At 40.8% G+C, this 15,823-nt stretch overlaps 1 protein-coding gene across 3 annotated transcripts in view; it reads right to left on the reverse strand.

Annotated features, from left to right (window-relative positions):
* PPIL6 (peptidylprolyl isomerase like 6) overlaps positions 1-13,257 on the reverse strand; it is a 38,507-nt gene extending 25,250 nt beyond the window's left edge. For 2 of the 3 annotated variants that reach the window (XM_045009555.1, XR_006578000.1), the window contains exons 1-6: positions 13,073-13,257; positions 11,455-11,550; positions 8,456-8,644; positions 6,582-6,644; positions 6,313-6,460; positions 4,757-4,813 (exon numbers count right to left, since the gene is read on the reverse strand). In XM_045009555.1, coding sequence (XP_044865490.1) covers positions 4,757-4,813; positions 6,313-6,460; positions 6,582-6,644; positions 8,456-8,644; positions 11,455-11,550; positions 13,073-13,156 — 637 coding nt within the window. In that variant the 5' untranslated portion in view covers positions 13,157-13,257. The remainder of the gene's footprint in view (positions 1-4,756; positions 4,814-6,312; positions 6,461-6,581; positions 6,645-8,455; positions 8,645-11,454; positions 11,551-13,072) is intronic. The other variant, XM_045009553.1, reaches the window with a different exon arrangement.
* Between the last annotated feature and the right edge of the window lie 2,566 nt (positions 13,258-15,823).

The following is a 15,823-nucleotide window of genomic DNA, read 5'->3' on the forward strand; positions in this document are numbered from 1 at the left end:
GGAGGGAGAACAGGCCACTCTCTGACTTTCTCTTGCCCAATTTTTGGTAGGCAATGTGCAGTGGTGCCTGAGGGAAAGTGACAGGGACTCTCAGAAAAGTTTGTAGGCTTTGTGGGAATCACTTGTTTAATTTTCAATGACTTGAAAGTTCCTGTAAACTTTCCTGCAAGGCAGCACCGTGGCAATAATTCATATGTTCCTAAAAACAGTCCAATTACCTGGATATAGTTTAAATGCAAACTTTGGCCCTTTTGCTTAGTCCTGCAGTCTCAAAGTATGACTCACTTCTTGTCACTGAAAACTTAACTGTCTTTGAAAATAAAGACTGCAGTTACACTTAGTGGGTGAGGTAATATCTTTTATTGGACTGACTTCAAGAAGAGCATTGTGTGGCTCGAAAGCTTGTCTTTCTCACTAACAGAAGTTTGTCTAATAAAAGCAATTACCTCACCCACCTTGTCTCTCCAGTATCCTGGGACCAACATGGCTACAACACTACATGCAGTTACACTTGGCAGTTCTGAACTGTTGGCTGATGGCAAGTTTGCTGAAATGTGACAGCTTGCAACACTGGCAGTAAAGATGCTTTATGTAAGAGAATATAAACTAGTTCCCAGCTGGTTTTAACTGTCATAAAATATCTTTATGGCTATTTGTTAATCTAAACAGACCCTCTCCCCTTTAACTTGCTGCTTTGACTCTTTATTTGAGTTGTTTTTCTTAAATATTGCTCTGCCATTGACAATTATATTATTCTTTTTATTACTCTTTATGATTATAGGGGTTTGCACCTTTGGTTTGATGTTATGATATGTAGCTCCTGTTCGGTAATTCTAGATTCTCACAGAGTTGCGAGACTAAGGCCTGGTCTACACTACACGTTTAAACCAGTTTTAGGAGCGTTAAACCGATTTAACGCCACACCCGTCCACACTAAGAGGCCCTTTATATCGATATAAAGGGCTCTTTAAACTGGTATCTGTACTCCTCCCTAACGAGAGGAATAGCACTAATATCGGTATTACCATATCGGATTAGGGTTAGTGTGGCCGCAAATTGATGGTATTGGCCTCCGGGCGGTATCCCACAGTGCACCACTGACCGCTCTGGACAGCAATCTGAACTCGGATGCACTGGCCAGGTAGACAGGAAAAGCCCCGCGAACTTTTGAATATCATTTCCTGTTTGCCCAGCGTGGAGCTCCGATCAGCACAGGTGGCGATGCAGTCCGAAATCAAAATCCAAAAAGAGCTCCAGCATGGACCGTACGGATGTGATCGCTGTATGGGCAGGCAAATCTGTTCTATCAGAGCTCCGTTACAGAAGACGAAATTCCAAAGCATTTTTAAAAAATCTCCAGACAGAGGCCACAGCAGGGACTCAGCACATTGCTGCGTGACAAACATAACGGAAAGCCAAAGAATCAAATGGACGCTCATGGAGGGAGGGATGGGGGACTGCGGACTCAAGCTATCCCACAGTTCCTGCAGTCTCCAAAAAGCATTTGCATTCTTGGCTGAGCTCCCAATGCCTGTAGTGTCAAACACATTGTCCGCGGTGGTTCAGGGCATAGCTCGTCAATTTACCCCCCTCACCCACCTCCAGAAGCAAAAGGGAAAAAAAATCCTCTCGACTCTTAAATGTCACCCTATGTTTACTGAATGCTGCTGATAGACACGATGCTGCAGCAGTCAACGGCAGCATCCTCGCCCCCCCTCCTTGGTGGCTGATGGTACAATATGGCTGATATCCATCGTCATCATCAGCCTTGTGGCAGATGGTGCAGTACAATAGGACTGGTATCCGTCCTCATCATCAGCCCATGAGTGCTCTTGGCTGGCCTCCGGTGAGGTCGGCTGGGGGCGCCTGGCTAAAAAACTCCTGATCATTCCCAGTAGATAGTACAGAACGGCTGGTAACCATCTTCATCATAGCAACAGGGGGCTGAGCTCCATCAGCCCCCGCCCTTCATGTGTAAAGAAAAGATTCTGTTCTGCCTGGACTATCATAGCAGCGGGATGCTGGGCTCCTCTCCCCCACACTGCTTAATGTCCTGTCTGGACTATCATAGCAGCTGGAGGCTGCCTTCCACTCATTTTATCTCACTAAACAAGTCACTGTTTCTTATTCCTGCACTCTCATCACACAAATGGGGGGACACTGCAACGGTAGCCCAGGAAGGCTGGGGGAGGAGGGAATCAACAGGTGGGGTTGTTGCAGGGGCACCCCCTGTGAATGGCATACAGCTCATCATTTCTGTGGGATCTGACACGGAGCGGCTGTGCTCTCTGATACACTGGTTCTCTAGTACACTTGCCCCATATTCTAGGCAGGACTGATTCTATTTTTAGATACCATAAAGGAGGGATTGACTCAGGGAGTCATTCCCATTTTTTTGTCTTTTGCGCCCCCGGCCGATCTCAGCCAGGGGCACCTATGACAGCAGCAGATGGTACAGCATAGAAGGACTGGTAACCGTCATCTCATTGCCAATTTACAATGGCGTGGTAGATGGTATAGAAAGGCTGATAACCATCTCTGCTATCATGCAAAAGCAAATGAATGCTGCTGTGTAGCGCTGCTGAATCGCCTCTGTCAGCGGCATCTAGTACACATACGGTGACAGTCACAAAAGGCAAAACAGGCTCTGTGGTTGCCATGCTAATGGCGTCTGCCAGGGCAATCCAGGGGAAAAGGGCGCGAAATGATTATCTGCCGTTGCTTTCCCAGAGGAAGGAATGACTGATGACATTTACCCAGAACCACCCGCGACAATGATTTTTGCCCCATCAGGCACTGGGATCTCAACCCAGAATTCCAAGGGGCGGGGGAGACTGCGGGAACTATGGGATAGCTACGGAATAGCTACCCACAGTGCAACACTCCAGAAATCAATGCTAGCCTCGGACCGTGGATGCACATCGCCGAATTAATGTGCTTAGTGTGGCCGTGTGCACTCGATTTTATACAATCTGTTTTACTAAACCAGTTTATGTAAAATCGGAATAATCCCGTAGTGTAGACGTACCCTAAGGGTCTGGCTCTGTTCTCACTCTGGTGTAAATCAGGGGTAACTCCATAAAGTCAGTGAAGTAACAATGCTGTATAAATGAGATCAAAATCTGGTCCTAAGACTCTAAAGCTGCCTGATTCTAGTTTTCTCAGAGTGAACAAGTTACTTCCATTAATTTCAGCATATTTAAACCATCCCAGTGTAATGATGTGACACAGAGGCCCATTGGTGCCAGCTGGCAAAGGTTTTGCTCTTCTGTAACAGCAACTCCTAGCAGGCTTGACAAACTCGCTATACGTAGCACACTTCTTTCAAAATATTTATCCATGAAGAAAATCATGTGAGGTCTTAAATGAAAGCCAGTGCCCCACTGGTTATGAATATTGTCATCAAATGTATGTACATATACTATTTTAAAAGTTATGTATACTAAAAATATGTTCATAAAGTCTGTATTAAGGGAGAGTAGACAAACAGGTTTCTGCCAGACAAAGAATGTTCATTCACCTGTCTCTGTTGGTCTGCAGGTAAAGTAAGCATTGTAAATAATAGTGGGGAGTCATTTACATACAAAGTCAACAGGAGGATATGAAATCAATAGAAAAAACAAGAGACGGGTTCTATTGTCACTGAGGACAGACCAAGGACTTTGGGATATAAGCAGAAGTCAAGGAGAAACCCCTTTTATCCTGTACCTTGGAAGTAAACTGACAGTGCATTTACATTCATAAAAATGGGATCTCAACCAGCCTTGGAAGGAAATGCTGAAAAACCCTTTGGGTAAGATAAGACTGCTTTAGAAAGGAGGTTAGCCTGTGAAGTTTAGTCTCTAAAAAGCATATACTTATTTTGTTTTATATGTAATCCTTCTATATCCATCATTCTTAATCACTATCTCATATCTTGGTCTTCGATAATACATTTATGATTGTTTTCGCTATAAACATATCTTAGTGCTGTGGTATTGCACAAAGAGCTGATCCTGAGTTGAATTGTGGAAGCTGGTATATAGTGTTCCCTTGGGGACAGCAGGCACAGTATTACTGTTAGTGTTCAGTCAATAAGGGGCTGAACACTAGAGGGAGGTGCTTCAGAGGGCTTGGGGACTGGGATGTATCTATTGGTTACAGCTGTCAGGGAAAGTAAGGGCAGGCAGAGCCCTGAGAAGATTGTTTGGGTGGCTAACAGGCTGATTAACTGGATGTCAGCTCCTTGACATAATCACCAGAAAGTCTTTCTACTGCTGGAGGCAGTGGGGTAACAAGGTTTTTCACAGTCCTGGCCATCCTGAGAATCATCACAAATGAATGTGTGGTATCAGTGGAAGCACAGAACCCATACTTGCATTTACCTATTATAGTGCTTCAAATTCTCAAAGCCCTTTTACAAGCATGAATGTTCGTAACATTCCTGTCAGGTAGGTTAAGTATTATCCTTATTTTACAGTTGGAGAAAAAGGACACAGACAGGTGAAGCTGAAAAATCATATAGTGATTCAGTGGCAGAGCCAGGATTACCAGTCAGAAAATCAACCCACTAAACCAGTTTGCCGGGAGAACTATGTTAATAACAAATAGAGAATAATCCTGACTGATACGAGAAAGTCTGAAACCGCTGTTGAGATGTAAGTGATAAAAATGAAAGAAAAAAAAAAAAACTAAACCTGAGAACACTTCAGTGAAAATCCAGTTATTTACCTGAAGTTTGGCTTATGCATGGTAAGATAAGGAAATTTAACTATACCTTCAAAAGTGGGTCCATAAATTGACTCACCACCGTCTCCTCTTCCAGCTGTTATGTCTGTATATGATTAGACAAAAGTGACAGAATACAAATGTTCACCACTGGCATTAATTGGCACTTTCACTGGACAGTTTCAACAGAGGTTAAGGACATGGGTCCCAATCTTGCAACTGATAATATGCAGGTGGATTGCTGCACCTGTATGGAGTCTGGTTTGAATTCAGTGGTCTCTACACAGGTGCAAGTCTGCCTGCATGCTATCAGCTGCAGGATTGGGGCCTTACTGGGACTGCAGAATGAATTAATCTCTCACTCCAAGAGGTGGTGTTTCCAGAAATAACTACTCCATATATACAATAAGAAACATATTTTATAATATATATATAAAAATAAAATACCTTCTTGCTGCTATGCTAATACAAGTACCTGCGTACCTAGTTTCCAATGTTTAGTAACATACTTCAAGAGTGTATTTCAGTATATGAAAAATGTGCCACAGTGAATACGCCTTGTACCCATAAATAATTACCTGTGCTTAGAACAAGGGATGATGAAAATAAGGATCTGATAATATAGCAAGTCAGCCCAGCAAGGCTTTAGTAAACTCCTAGCCATTACACAAAGCTGACAAGTACAGGAAACATAAGAACACAATTGAAAAGAGTTTGAAAAACAAAAAACAAACAAACAGTTTGTGTTCATTTATTTAAACTCTTGTATATGCCAGTCAGGTAAAAGGAAACCCTCGTCAGAAGTAAACCAATTATTTTAAATTGCTCTTCTGGACCTCATATGTATTTCTATTAAATGAGTTACTTGGGGAAAGCAAAAAGGATGTCTTGGAAATCTGATCTTAAAACGGTATTAAGTAAACAATGTTTGGAGTAGGAAGGAAGAGAAGCTGAGAGGAAGAAATGAAGGAAATCCCTTCAAACACACCTATGTTTACTTTTACTGAAATGCTCTGTTTTCTTGGATTACTCATCATTTACTAAGCTATTTCTTAGATTCATAATGACACTTTTCATGCACAACCCCAATGTTCAAATATGCTTCATGTCACCAAAACCTTTATTTTTATATATATATTTTTATATATATATTTTTATATATATATAAAAATAAAGGTTTTGGTGACATATATATATATATATATATATATATATATATATATGAATGGTTAAATACTCCTGTAAAGTAAGCTATACAAAACACATAGGATGTTTCTTATGGATTTTCTCAGTGTTTAAATGTTTCCAGCTAATTTCCTAATTTCTTGCCAAAGAGACTTGTGAAAAACTTTTGGCTAATTAAAAAAATAATACGGACTATTGATTCCTTATCCATGTTTCGCCTATAATTAGGGAACAAGATCACCAAGAGAGAAGACACTGCTTTTTGTTGTATATACACCTCAGTTAAAATCTTGTCCATCACAAATTGGTTACATCTCTAAGTTCAGGTTTATTTTGTTGGACAAAATCTACTTTTCATGCTGATTATTCTATCCAAAATCTGAGTTACACCAGATTTACAGAAGATGTTTTTAAACCCACCTCCTCCTTGTATCCAGCCATTTTTTACTAATCGATGAAAAACTGACTCTTTATAAGTAAGCTCCATACCACTGCGAGAGGTCCCTGCTTCTCCTGTACACAAAGAACGAAAATTCGCACAGGTTTTGGGACACATATCAGAATAGAGCTGCAAAATGAAGGGAATACATTTGTAAATAACGTCAAAAGGTCAGATCCTGCAGCCCTTTCTCTTGAGATAAGGGCTGCATGACAGGGCCTCATGTTTGCTCTTTTCTTCTGTATCTTACCTCAAATAACAAGGTGCCTGTGGGCTGTTCCTGAATAGCTATGTCCAAGTACACAAACACATGCTGTTTAAATCAGGAAAAAAAAATCCAGTTTAAAAAAAAAGTCAAATATCTTCTAAGTGTTTACTATTATGATGAAAGACACAGTTTAGTTGCTCAGTAAAATGTGCTCAGGTTTCTTTTTATAATGAACATCTAAATGGACCCATAATTAGGTATCAAAACAGCTTTTAGAAATAATAAAATATTAGCTATATAATCTAGTATTTTGTTGAAACAAAACATTCAGTAAGTTTCAGGTCATTCTTGGACAAAAAACACCATTATATTGCATTATATCAGGCTGGGCCCATTTCATCACTGGTGTAAGCAGGTGCAGGTTCACTGAAGCCCATGTAAGATCACAACCAATTAATCCATAGCAACACTGACTGCTAGACCAAATGGAATAATTTTGCTGGATGGCAGATCACTGGTTAGATATAAGGAGGTAAATAATTAAACTCCAGTCGGCAAGAAGCATACTTAATAATTCAGCTTTTTTTTTTTAAAAGGATAAATTGATCTCTGATAGGAAAAAGATTTTTTAAAAAATTCTATGACAACTGAATTAGATTTTCCAGAAACATTCACAAGAATTAACCCATTAATCAAACATAATAGTGTTTGGAAAAGCATCGAAAAGTTCAGCTGCTTGTCTGAAGCTTATCTGGACATCCTGGGACAAACCATGGCCCCGCTGAAGTCAGTTTTTGCCAATGACTTTGATGGAGCCAGGATTTCACCCCTGGAGGGTATGTCTACACAGCAGCTGGAAGCAAGCCTCCCAGCTCAGGTAGATAGATTCACACTAGTGGGGCTTGAATTAGTTCACTAAAAATAGAAGTATGGGCACTCAGGTATCTCAGGTTGGAGTTGTGTGGACTTGAGAGCCCAAGCACCAGCCTGAGCTGCAACATCCATACTCCTATTTTTAGCCTGCTAGCTTAAGCCCTGCTAGGATAAGTCTGTCTACCCAGAGTGGGAGGCTTGCTCCCAGCTGCAGAGTAGACACATTCTGAGTCTACAAAACTCGTCTGGAAATCTCAAGAGAATAGGTTTACTCATGAGATTCATAGCACTTTTGATTTTGGTCCTAGCTGAAATTTCACAAGAGCATTCCTTTCTTTGGCATTTCTGCAGTTTTCATTCCAGTTCTGACCAGAAACAACTTAGCTCTATTCCGTCTATATTCCCTGGCTGCTGAGTGAGGGGACATTCTTTCCTTCCTCTTCCTCCTCACTGCTAGTAGGAGGTGGCTTTCCACAATTTCCCTCCCCTCTTGGCTGCTAGGAGAAACAAAATCTCCCATCTCCTTTCCTTGGGTATGGAAACAACTCTGGTGGGATTCCAGTGATTATTTCACCACCTTCCATGTGGTGGTGGGAGGGTAGAGAGGAACTAGGCACTACAGTGCAGTTGTCTCCTTTCATTTCTTGTTGGGTTTGCCATTTTGCCCAGTAAGCATGAGGTAGGGCAGGGAGCACTCTGATTAGTTTTCTGCTCAAGATCACTAGTCAGTGTATTTCACCAAAAGTCCTTTAGTATGATAGCGGCATGAACTTCATTGTAAGTCTATGGTCTTAGACATTGAGAGTGCAAATCAAGAAGTCAAAAACTGGGTGGCAACCATACTGCAAATTTATATGGATGGATCTATGAAGTCATGTCTAGAAAGTATCAATCCCTCCTATCCCCGCTCCAAGACCCCACTACCCACCAAATTGCAAGCAAACAAGCAACCCATTGATAAGTCACATCAAATAATTACAGCTAGATAGCATATAGCTGGTAACAGACCCTACAATTTCCTTTTAGAAACCACTGTAACCTGCCTTGCTGTTTTGCATATGTTTGGTGCAAAAATCCTCAGTAATAGCTTGGTAAAGTGCCACAGGTTTAAAATCTTGGTAGTTCCACTTGTCATAAGCCCACTTGAGCAGTTCTTGTTCACTTCCCAGCAATTGGCCATCAATAAAACACATCACGCTGGAGGGATACTCCCAGGTTTCACCTTTCAGTTCCTGAATTTAGAAGAAAAAATGAAAACCTGCAGGAATTACACTTTGGATTTAGTACAGAAGCAGTCAGTAATACATACTCAGATTCCATGCTGATGAATGTGGTATAAATACCTAGTTAGATGGATTTTTTTTTCCATTTTTACTTGTTAGGTGTTTATGCTCTCTCTTTCCAAACTCCATCCCCCCTAAGAACACCACCATGAAAAATAAAACAAAGGAATCATACAACTATATTTTGCAACTTCTCCTGGAATCAAGAATAAATGTCCGAAAGTTATAGAAAGCTTTCCAGAATCCTGTTATAACAGAACATGATCATAAAAACAATTATTCTGGTTCCACTTTTGGGTCAGCTTGGAGGTTTGCTTTGGCAAAACCCATTCACCAAAGTAGGTGTAACCCCTATAGTTATCTATAATTAATCAAGGATTCCCCAAGAGAAGCAAGGGCTCTAAACGACATTTCAGTACAGTTTCAGTAATTGTTGAGTCTTGAGGGCTGTAATTACACTGATTTTTTTTTAGATTTTTCCCACCATTGCTATAGCACTTGTGCAATTTCATCAGTGCAAGTAACGGTGGGAGACCTAGTATTCAGCAACTTCTGAAATTTTTAACAGAGCAACTCTAGACAACAGGGAGTAAAAACACTGGTAGCTGGTCCACTCTAATACTTCCCCATTATCTGCTCCAGTGCCACAGCAATGATGGGAGATATATTTAGATATACTAAGAAAACTCAGCATAGACATGGCCTAGGGTGGGCTTGTCTACTTTGTGAATTAGCACACAGCAAGCTAGGGTATGAATCTGTAGTGCACCAGCTTGCCATGCACTGACTTGACATAGGGGCACTGCTACTATGCATTAAAAGTGCTGGTGGCAGGGTCTGCATGGCAAGTTTGTGCACAGGACATTCATGTCCTGGCTGGCTGTTCATTAACTCATCAAATGAGACAAAGGGCTTGCCTACATGAACAATGATGCAATATAGCAACATATGTAACTGATAAAATCATAAAACAAGAAATTAAGAGCCAATTCTGCTTTTGGATATATGTCTGCAATTTGTATTGATTTTAATGGACCCAAGGCTCTTATACCACGCACATCACTAGCATATCTAAGACTCTAAATAGATTAGACTGGAATAGAGGTTGCCCCTATGTTTGTTGACCTTAGTTGCAATTTTGGCAACTGTAATGATTGAGCCATTTTTGTTGGCCATTGGAACAAGCATCTTTACGGTAGTTATATGTAAGGACTCTATTAGGCAAGTCAGATTTTTTTTTTTAGGATTTAACATAACAAAGATTAAAGATTATATTAATGGGGGCTTTCTTGTCTTTCAGAATTAGCTTTATTATAGGAATAACCCAGAGACTCAAGATACATTAATACAGAGAAAAAATTGCCTAAATACCTAAGCATTCACTTTTTAAACATGATTCATTAGATTGTGATAGTGAAATGTATTAGACGGCAAGGACAAACCTAGCCGGTAAGGATGTAGGGTAAATTCAGTCCAGGTGAAAGCAGGCACAATTCAATTGTCTTCACTATAATGCTGCTCACTAATGCCGAGGCTGAATTTGGCCCCAAGCTTCCGTATACAGCATATTAGCTTCGCTATGGTAATAAGTGTTGCCTATAAGACCTCTGAAGTCTTAATTTCAATTAAAAGTCTTCAAAATACTGCTTATCTGTTGTAAAAATTCCAGTTCAAAGAGGGACTAGATTGATAATGGTAAAAAGAGTTCAGAATAACATGGGTCCTCTGTATAGCAGGGAAGGAGAGGTAAGAACTGATGATGTCAAGAAGGCTGATATGTTTAAAGCATATTTTGCTTCAATCTCCATTAAAAGGGTAAATGGTGACTAAAGACTAATATAATTAATATTAACAACAATGGGCAAGGAACACAAGACAAAATAGGGAAAGAATAGGTTAAAGAATATTTAGATCAGCTAGGTTTATTCAAGTCAGCAGGGCCTGATGAAATTCAACCTAGGGTACTTAAGGAACTAGCTGAGGCAATCTTGGAATGTTAGCAATTATTTGATGACTCAGAGGACAGGTGAAGTCCCAGAGGATTGGAGAAGGGCAAACATAGTACCTCTCTTTAAAAAGGGGAACAAAGAGGAGCCAGGGTATTGTACACCAGTCAGACTAATTTTGATACCTGGAAAGATACTGGAATAGTCTACGTTTACTTGTACCTGTCTCAACACAGGGGGCTGGACTCGATGACCACTCGAGGTGCCACCCAGTTCTACATTTCTATAATTCTATGATAGAGACACCCCCACCCAATACAGTTGAATTCTTAGTGGCAGATTTAGCAGAGATGCCAAAACCTAAATGGATGCACAAGGTGGTCTATTCTGTTCAACCCTAGAAGTGGTCTCCTCAGACTAGGATCCAGGCACATTGGCAGGCCAATCTGGGGAAGTTTGCACTTGCTACTACAACTGCTGTAAATACAGGACTTGGCTTTCTAATGCTTCCCAATGCTGTATCTTCTGCAAGCATTACAAATATATTTAAAATAAAGTTTCCACAGAGAAAAGGACAGACCATTGCCCTCCTCTTTTGGGCTAGTCCTACCTTAGTTTTTTTCCCAAACCAAACAAAATATCTGCTTATTTTATTTGTTTCTGCACCAACCAAATGATATCATGAACAGAACTCGGAGAAGGTATCGAACACCTTTATCTTTATCTACTGCATAGAAGATAGCATTCACTTGACAAATCAGAACTAAAACTAGGTAATTCAAGCGCAATTCACTTAGGGGGGGAAAAAGGCACCTTTTTTTTCTCCTGTAAATATTCATGCCATGCAAATTCTAACAGAGGAAGCACTACAGGTTCTGCAATCTTGTTCGGAAAATTCAGCCTCAGAGCCTAGATTTTCAAAATAAAAGAAATTTATTTACAGGCAGTTTACTTAAACATTTTTCCCATTACATTTTCTATTCTCTTATTCAAACAGATTAGGATCCAGGCACTATGTTTTAGTTTGATTATTTCATGGCAGTTTTTTCACACATGTAACATAGCTCCGGCCAGTTACATAAGAGTACACAAACAGTTTTAAATTATGATTTTAAACTTAAGAGGTTTTTTAGCATTTGCAAAAGCTGCTGCTTTCCCAACATTAACTAGTTATACTCACACTACCCCAATTAGGGAGGGAGGATAAGCAGATGGGGAAACTGCCACAGAGACATTGGCTCTCTCTGAGCATCATCAGTTTCTCTAGACTTCATGGAGAGTTGCATCTTGCAAGATCAGTCCCAAGCCAGAGAGTGAATCAGAGGCACAGTGAGGATTAGAACTTGGGAGTTCCAGTTCTTGTTACTGCTATCATTTTATGAACAATACAGTAGAAGTTAGATATGGAACATTCCTGTTAGGCCATTTAGGCTCATCTCCTGGGGTGCAGAATTGTTTCCAGGAGTATATTTTCTAGACCTTTATTCAGGCTGGTTTGCAATGTCTCAATAATAATTTGTATTTCTCTAGTACCTTCCGTCTAAGAATCTCAAAATGTATTACAAACATGAACAAATTAAAGGCCTAGATTCTGCAGTGCTTTACACAGATCATGACCCTACAGCCAGGGTAGCTGGGCACTGAAGGATCATCCCAGTGTAGGAGGCTTCTACTGAACCCCCACTCTCTGTTCCCGCATTAGAGTATGTGGCCACGGAAAAATGAACATGGACAGGGTGTACCTTTCCCTCCCCAGCTGTATCTGCAGCTGGTAAATTTAGGCTGCTCTAAATAAAGAGGTGGGACGAGCTCAACAGCCAGTCTTTTTAGGATTAGTGTAACAAAACGTCACATTTGCACACCCCATCCTAAGCTGAACTGTGTGCTGCTTGGCTATGACCAAGAACCTAGGTCTCAATCTCCCAACACCCCTGCAAGGTAGGTATTTTTACTGTAATTTTACAGTAGGGGAAATTGAAACACATAGAAAGGTTAAGTGACTTGCCTAAGATTGCAGAGCAAGTCAGATGTCGTTTCATTATATTTAAAATCTTGTGTGGCATCACAGTATGTAATAAATGCTTTAGAATAAACGATTGAAGGATCCTAAGTACCACATGCTTGACAACAAAAAACTGTACAACCAATAAGTAGATACCAATGTGAAGGGAACATTATAAATGCATACATAATATTAAATTATAAACTCTAAAGAACAAAATATAGAATTTTAAATCTTAATTTCTTAAAAACATCTAGGACCACAGACAGTCTCCTAATTTGCCTTGTATTTCATTTTAACAACCACTGTTTTGCCAGCCACTGTTTTTGCAATCTCCTGTTCCTAGAGCCCATAGAAAGCAAAAACAGAAAAGAAGGATTTCAAACTGTCTGCTTTCTTCTGCTGCAACAATGGCCTGGGAGGAGTTACCTCTGCTGTACACTTTGCCACGTGGAACACAGGCTCTTTGAGAAGCCCAACCACCATCAACTGCTGCAATTGCAGGGGACCCATGGCACCCTCACCCCACTGCACACACTGTCTCCTGGTTTTTCCTCCTTTGGTTGCTGCTCCTCTGCTGGCTGCCCAGCCTTGCTCTGGGTCAGCTGGAGGAGAAAGTGTAAACAGAATTCTGCTCACCATAGCAACTCCAATCACAGGGCTAGTGCTCTGCAGCTTCAAGTTGTACTACAAGCCTTGCTGATAGAAACTCTGCCTGCACATGTGTTATACATGTCCTAGTGCTGTGCAGGGAAGAGAGATTGTTTATGTGAGTGCCACTTTCACTGGGCATTTTATTAACACAGTGCTAGATCTTTAACTGCATCTACAGTGGTCTCCTTGGGTGGAGTTTTCAAATGTGCCAAAGTGACTGGGGTGCACAACACATTGACTATCCTAGCTATCAGCAAATGAAATTAAAAAAAAATAGTACCACAACAGACAAAAAAAATGAAAAGGTAAATAAAGACAAATTAATAGCAATAGAATGTTTACTTTTTCTTCTCCTGAGACAGACACCTCCCACTAAAACCTCTACCCATAATTAAAACAGACCTACTTATGGAGGTTAGGTGGCTATACAGGTATGTGCACCCGCCTTTCACTCTTTGGACAGTTAAAGTCACACAAGGAAATTTACCTGTCAAGTATCTAAGTGCTTCTATGATGGTGTGTTCATCCCACACTGGTCTAGAAAGGGTTAATGTGGCCTATCAAATTTCTTACTCCCTTTGAACCACACCTGAGAAGAGACAGGCTTGAGAGGCAAGCACTGACTGAGGATTGAGCCCAGCTGTGCAGGAGCAGGCAAGGCTGGCGTAAGACCAGCAAGCAAGGGTAGAAGGAGGCTACAGCGTGGAAGTCTGCAGTCACTCTCTGGACTTAGAGCAGGAAAAGGTGGAAAGCCAGGAAGAAAGCAGTCCTGGGATCCTTCTCCTGAAGGGTTTATGTAGAGGGGTGGTGGAGAAAGCAGCTTGATAGAGGTGCCCTATAAGGCAGTCTAGGGAAAAAGCAGTAGGGTAGAGCAAACCTTGGCTGCTGATTGAATGGTTCCTATGCTGGAATGCATCGTGGGCAGGCCTGGGTTCCCTCACCAGCCACTGAGGAAGTGGCATACCCTTGAATTGGGGGACTGCTGGGAACAATAGCAGGAAAGACAGTCCAGTAAGACTTTGATGGGAATGTTGGAAGGATTCATTAGCTAATATTTATACTAGATATTGAAGCTGTAAAGTTCTGTTTGAGACCTTGTCTGCACTACATATGATTTGCCAGTATAGTGATACCAGCAGAGCTGCCTAGTGTAGATGTGCATATGCGAACAGAATTCATTTTTCTCCTCCCCAAATAACACTTGCTATGCCAGCAGAAGTACTACGGGAGCATAGCTGCCTTGCTTTTGCTGGCATAGCTCTGTTAGCTCAGGGGTGTATTTGTGTTTTTAAAATATCCCTGCCTGACATCACTATGCTGATAATACTCTGGCCAGGTCTACATTACAAAGTTAAGTATTTTTTATTTGCTTGAATAAAATGGTATTTTCTGAGGATGCTGCTTCTGAATTTTAATTTTGTAGTAAAACAATTGTTATAAATTTAAACTTAGTCACGTTATGTATTAAAGTTATTGGAGCTACAATAAAATTAAAAAGGATCAAACCCAAACTGAGCTACCTTTTAATCAACAATTTGCTTCTGTAATTCAGCTCTCTTAAATCTACATTCATGCATATGTCTTAACTGTAATGCATGTTCTCTCTGACTAGTACATCCAAATAGCATTAAGTGTACAAACAATACATAGCTACGTGATATAGTAAAACCTCACGCTGGCCAGATTGATAGTTATAAACTGTACTTCCCGACAGAAGATTCAAAGTTAGAAAGAAGAAAGGGAATTCACAAATAATGAGTCCTCAATTTCCCAGATCACTGTCAGTGACTGGGCACAGTGACTAAGCTGGTATTGTGTGCTGACATTCTCCTAATTGCAATAATCAGGGTCATATGTCCATGCTGATGTTAGTTTCAAAGGCTGCCACAAGGTCTAGTTCACAGATTCATATATAAGGTCAGAAGGGACCACTGTGATCATCTAGTAGTCTCCCATGTTTAAGGAGGACAAATTCAAACTGAAACAGGTTCAGAGATGGGCTACTAGGATGATCCGAGGAATGGAAAAATCTGTCTTATGAAAGGAGACTCAAAAAGCTTGGCTTGTTTAGCCTAACCAAAAGAAAGCTATGGGGAGATATGATTCCTCTCTACAAATATATCAGAGGAATAAATACCAGGGATGGAGAGAGATTATTTAAGCTCAGTACCAATGTGGACACAAGAACAAATGGATATAAACTGGCTATCAGGAAGTTTAGACTTGAAATTAGACAAAGGTTTCTAACCATCAGAGGAGTGAAGTTCTGGAACAGCCTTCCAAGGGGAGTAGTGGGGGCAAAAGACACATCTGGCTTCAAGACTAAGCTTGATAAGCTTATGGAGGGGATGCTATAATGAGATTCATCTTTGACTATTAGCGGTAAATATGCCCAATGGCTTATGATGGGATGTTAGATGGGGTGAGATCTGAGTTACTACAGAGAATTCTTTCCTGGGTGTCTGGCTGGTGAGTCTTGCCCACATGCTCAGAGTTTAGCTGATTGCCATATTTGGGGTCGGGAAG

The sequence above is a fragment of the Mauremys mutica genome, chromosome 3, assembly GCF_020497125.1.
Source record: "Mauremys mutica isolate MM-2020 ecotype Southern chromosome 3, ASM2049712v1, whole genome shotgun sequence".
In the NCBI taxonomy this organism is placed as follows: Eukaryota; Metazoa; Chordata; order Testudines; family Geoemydidae; genus Mauremys; species Mauremys mutica.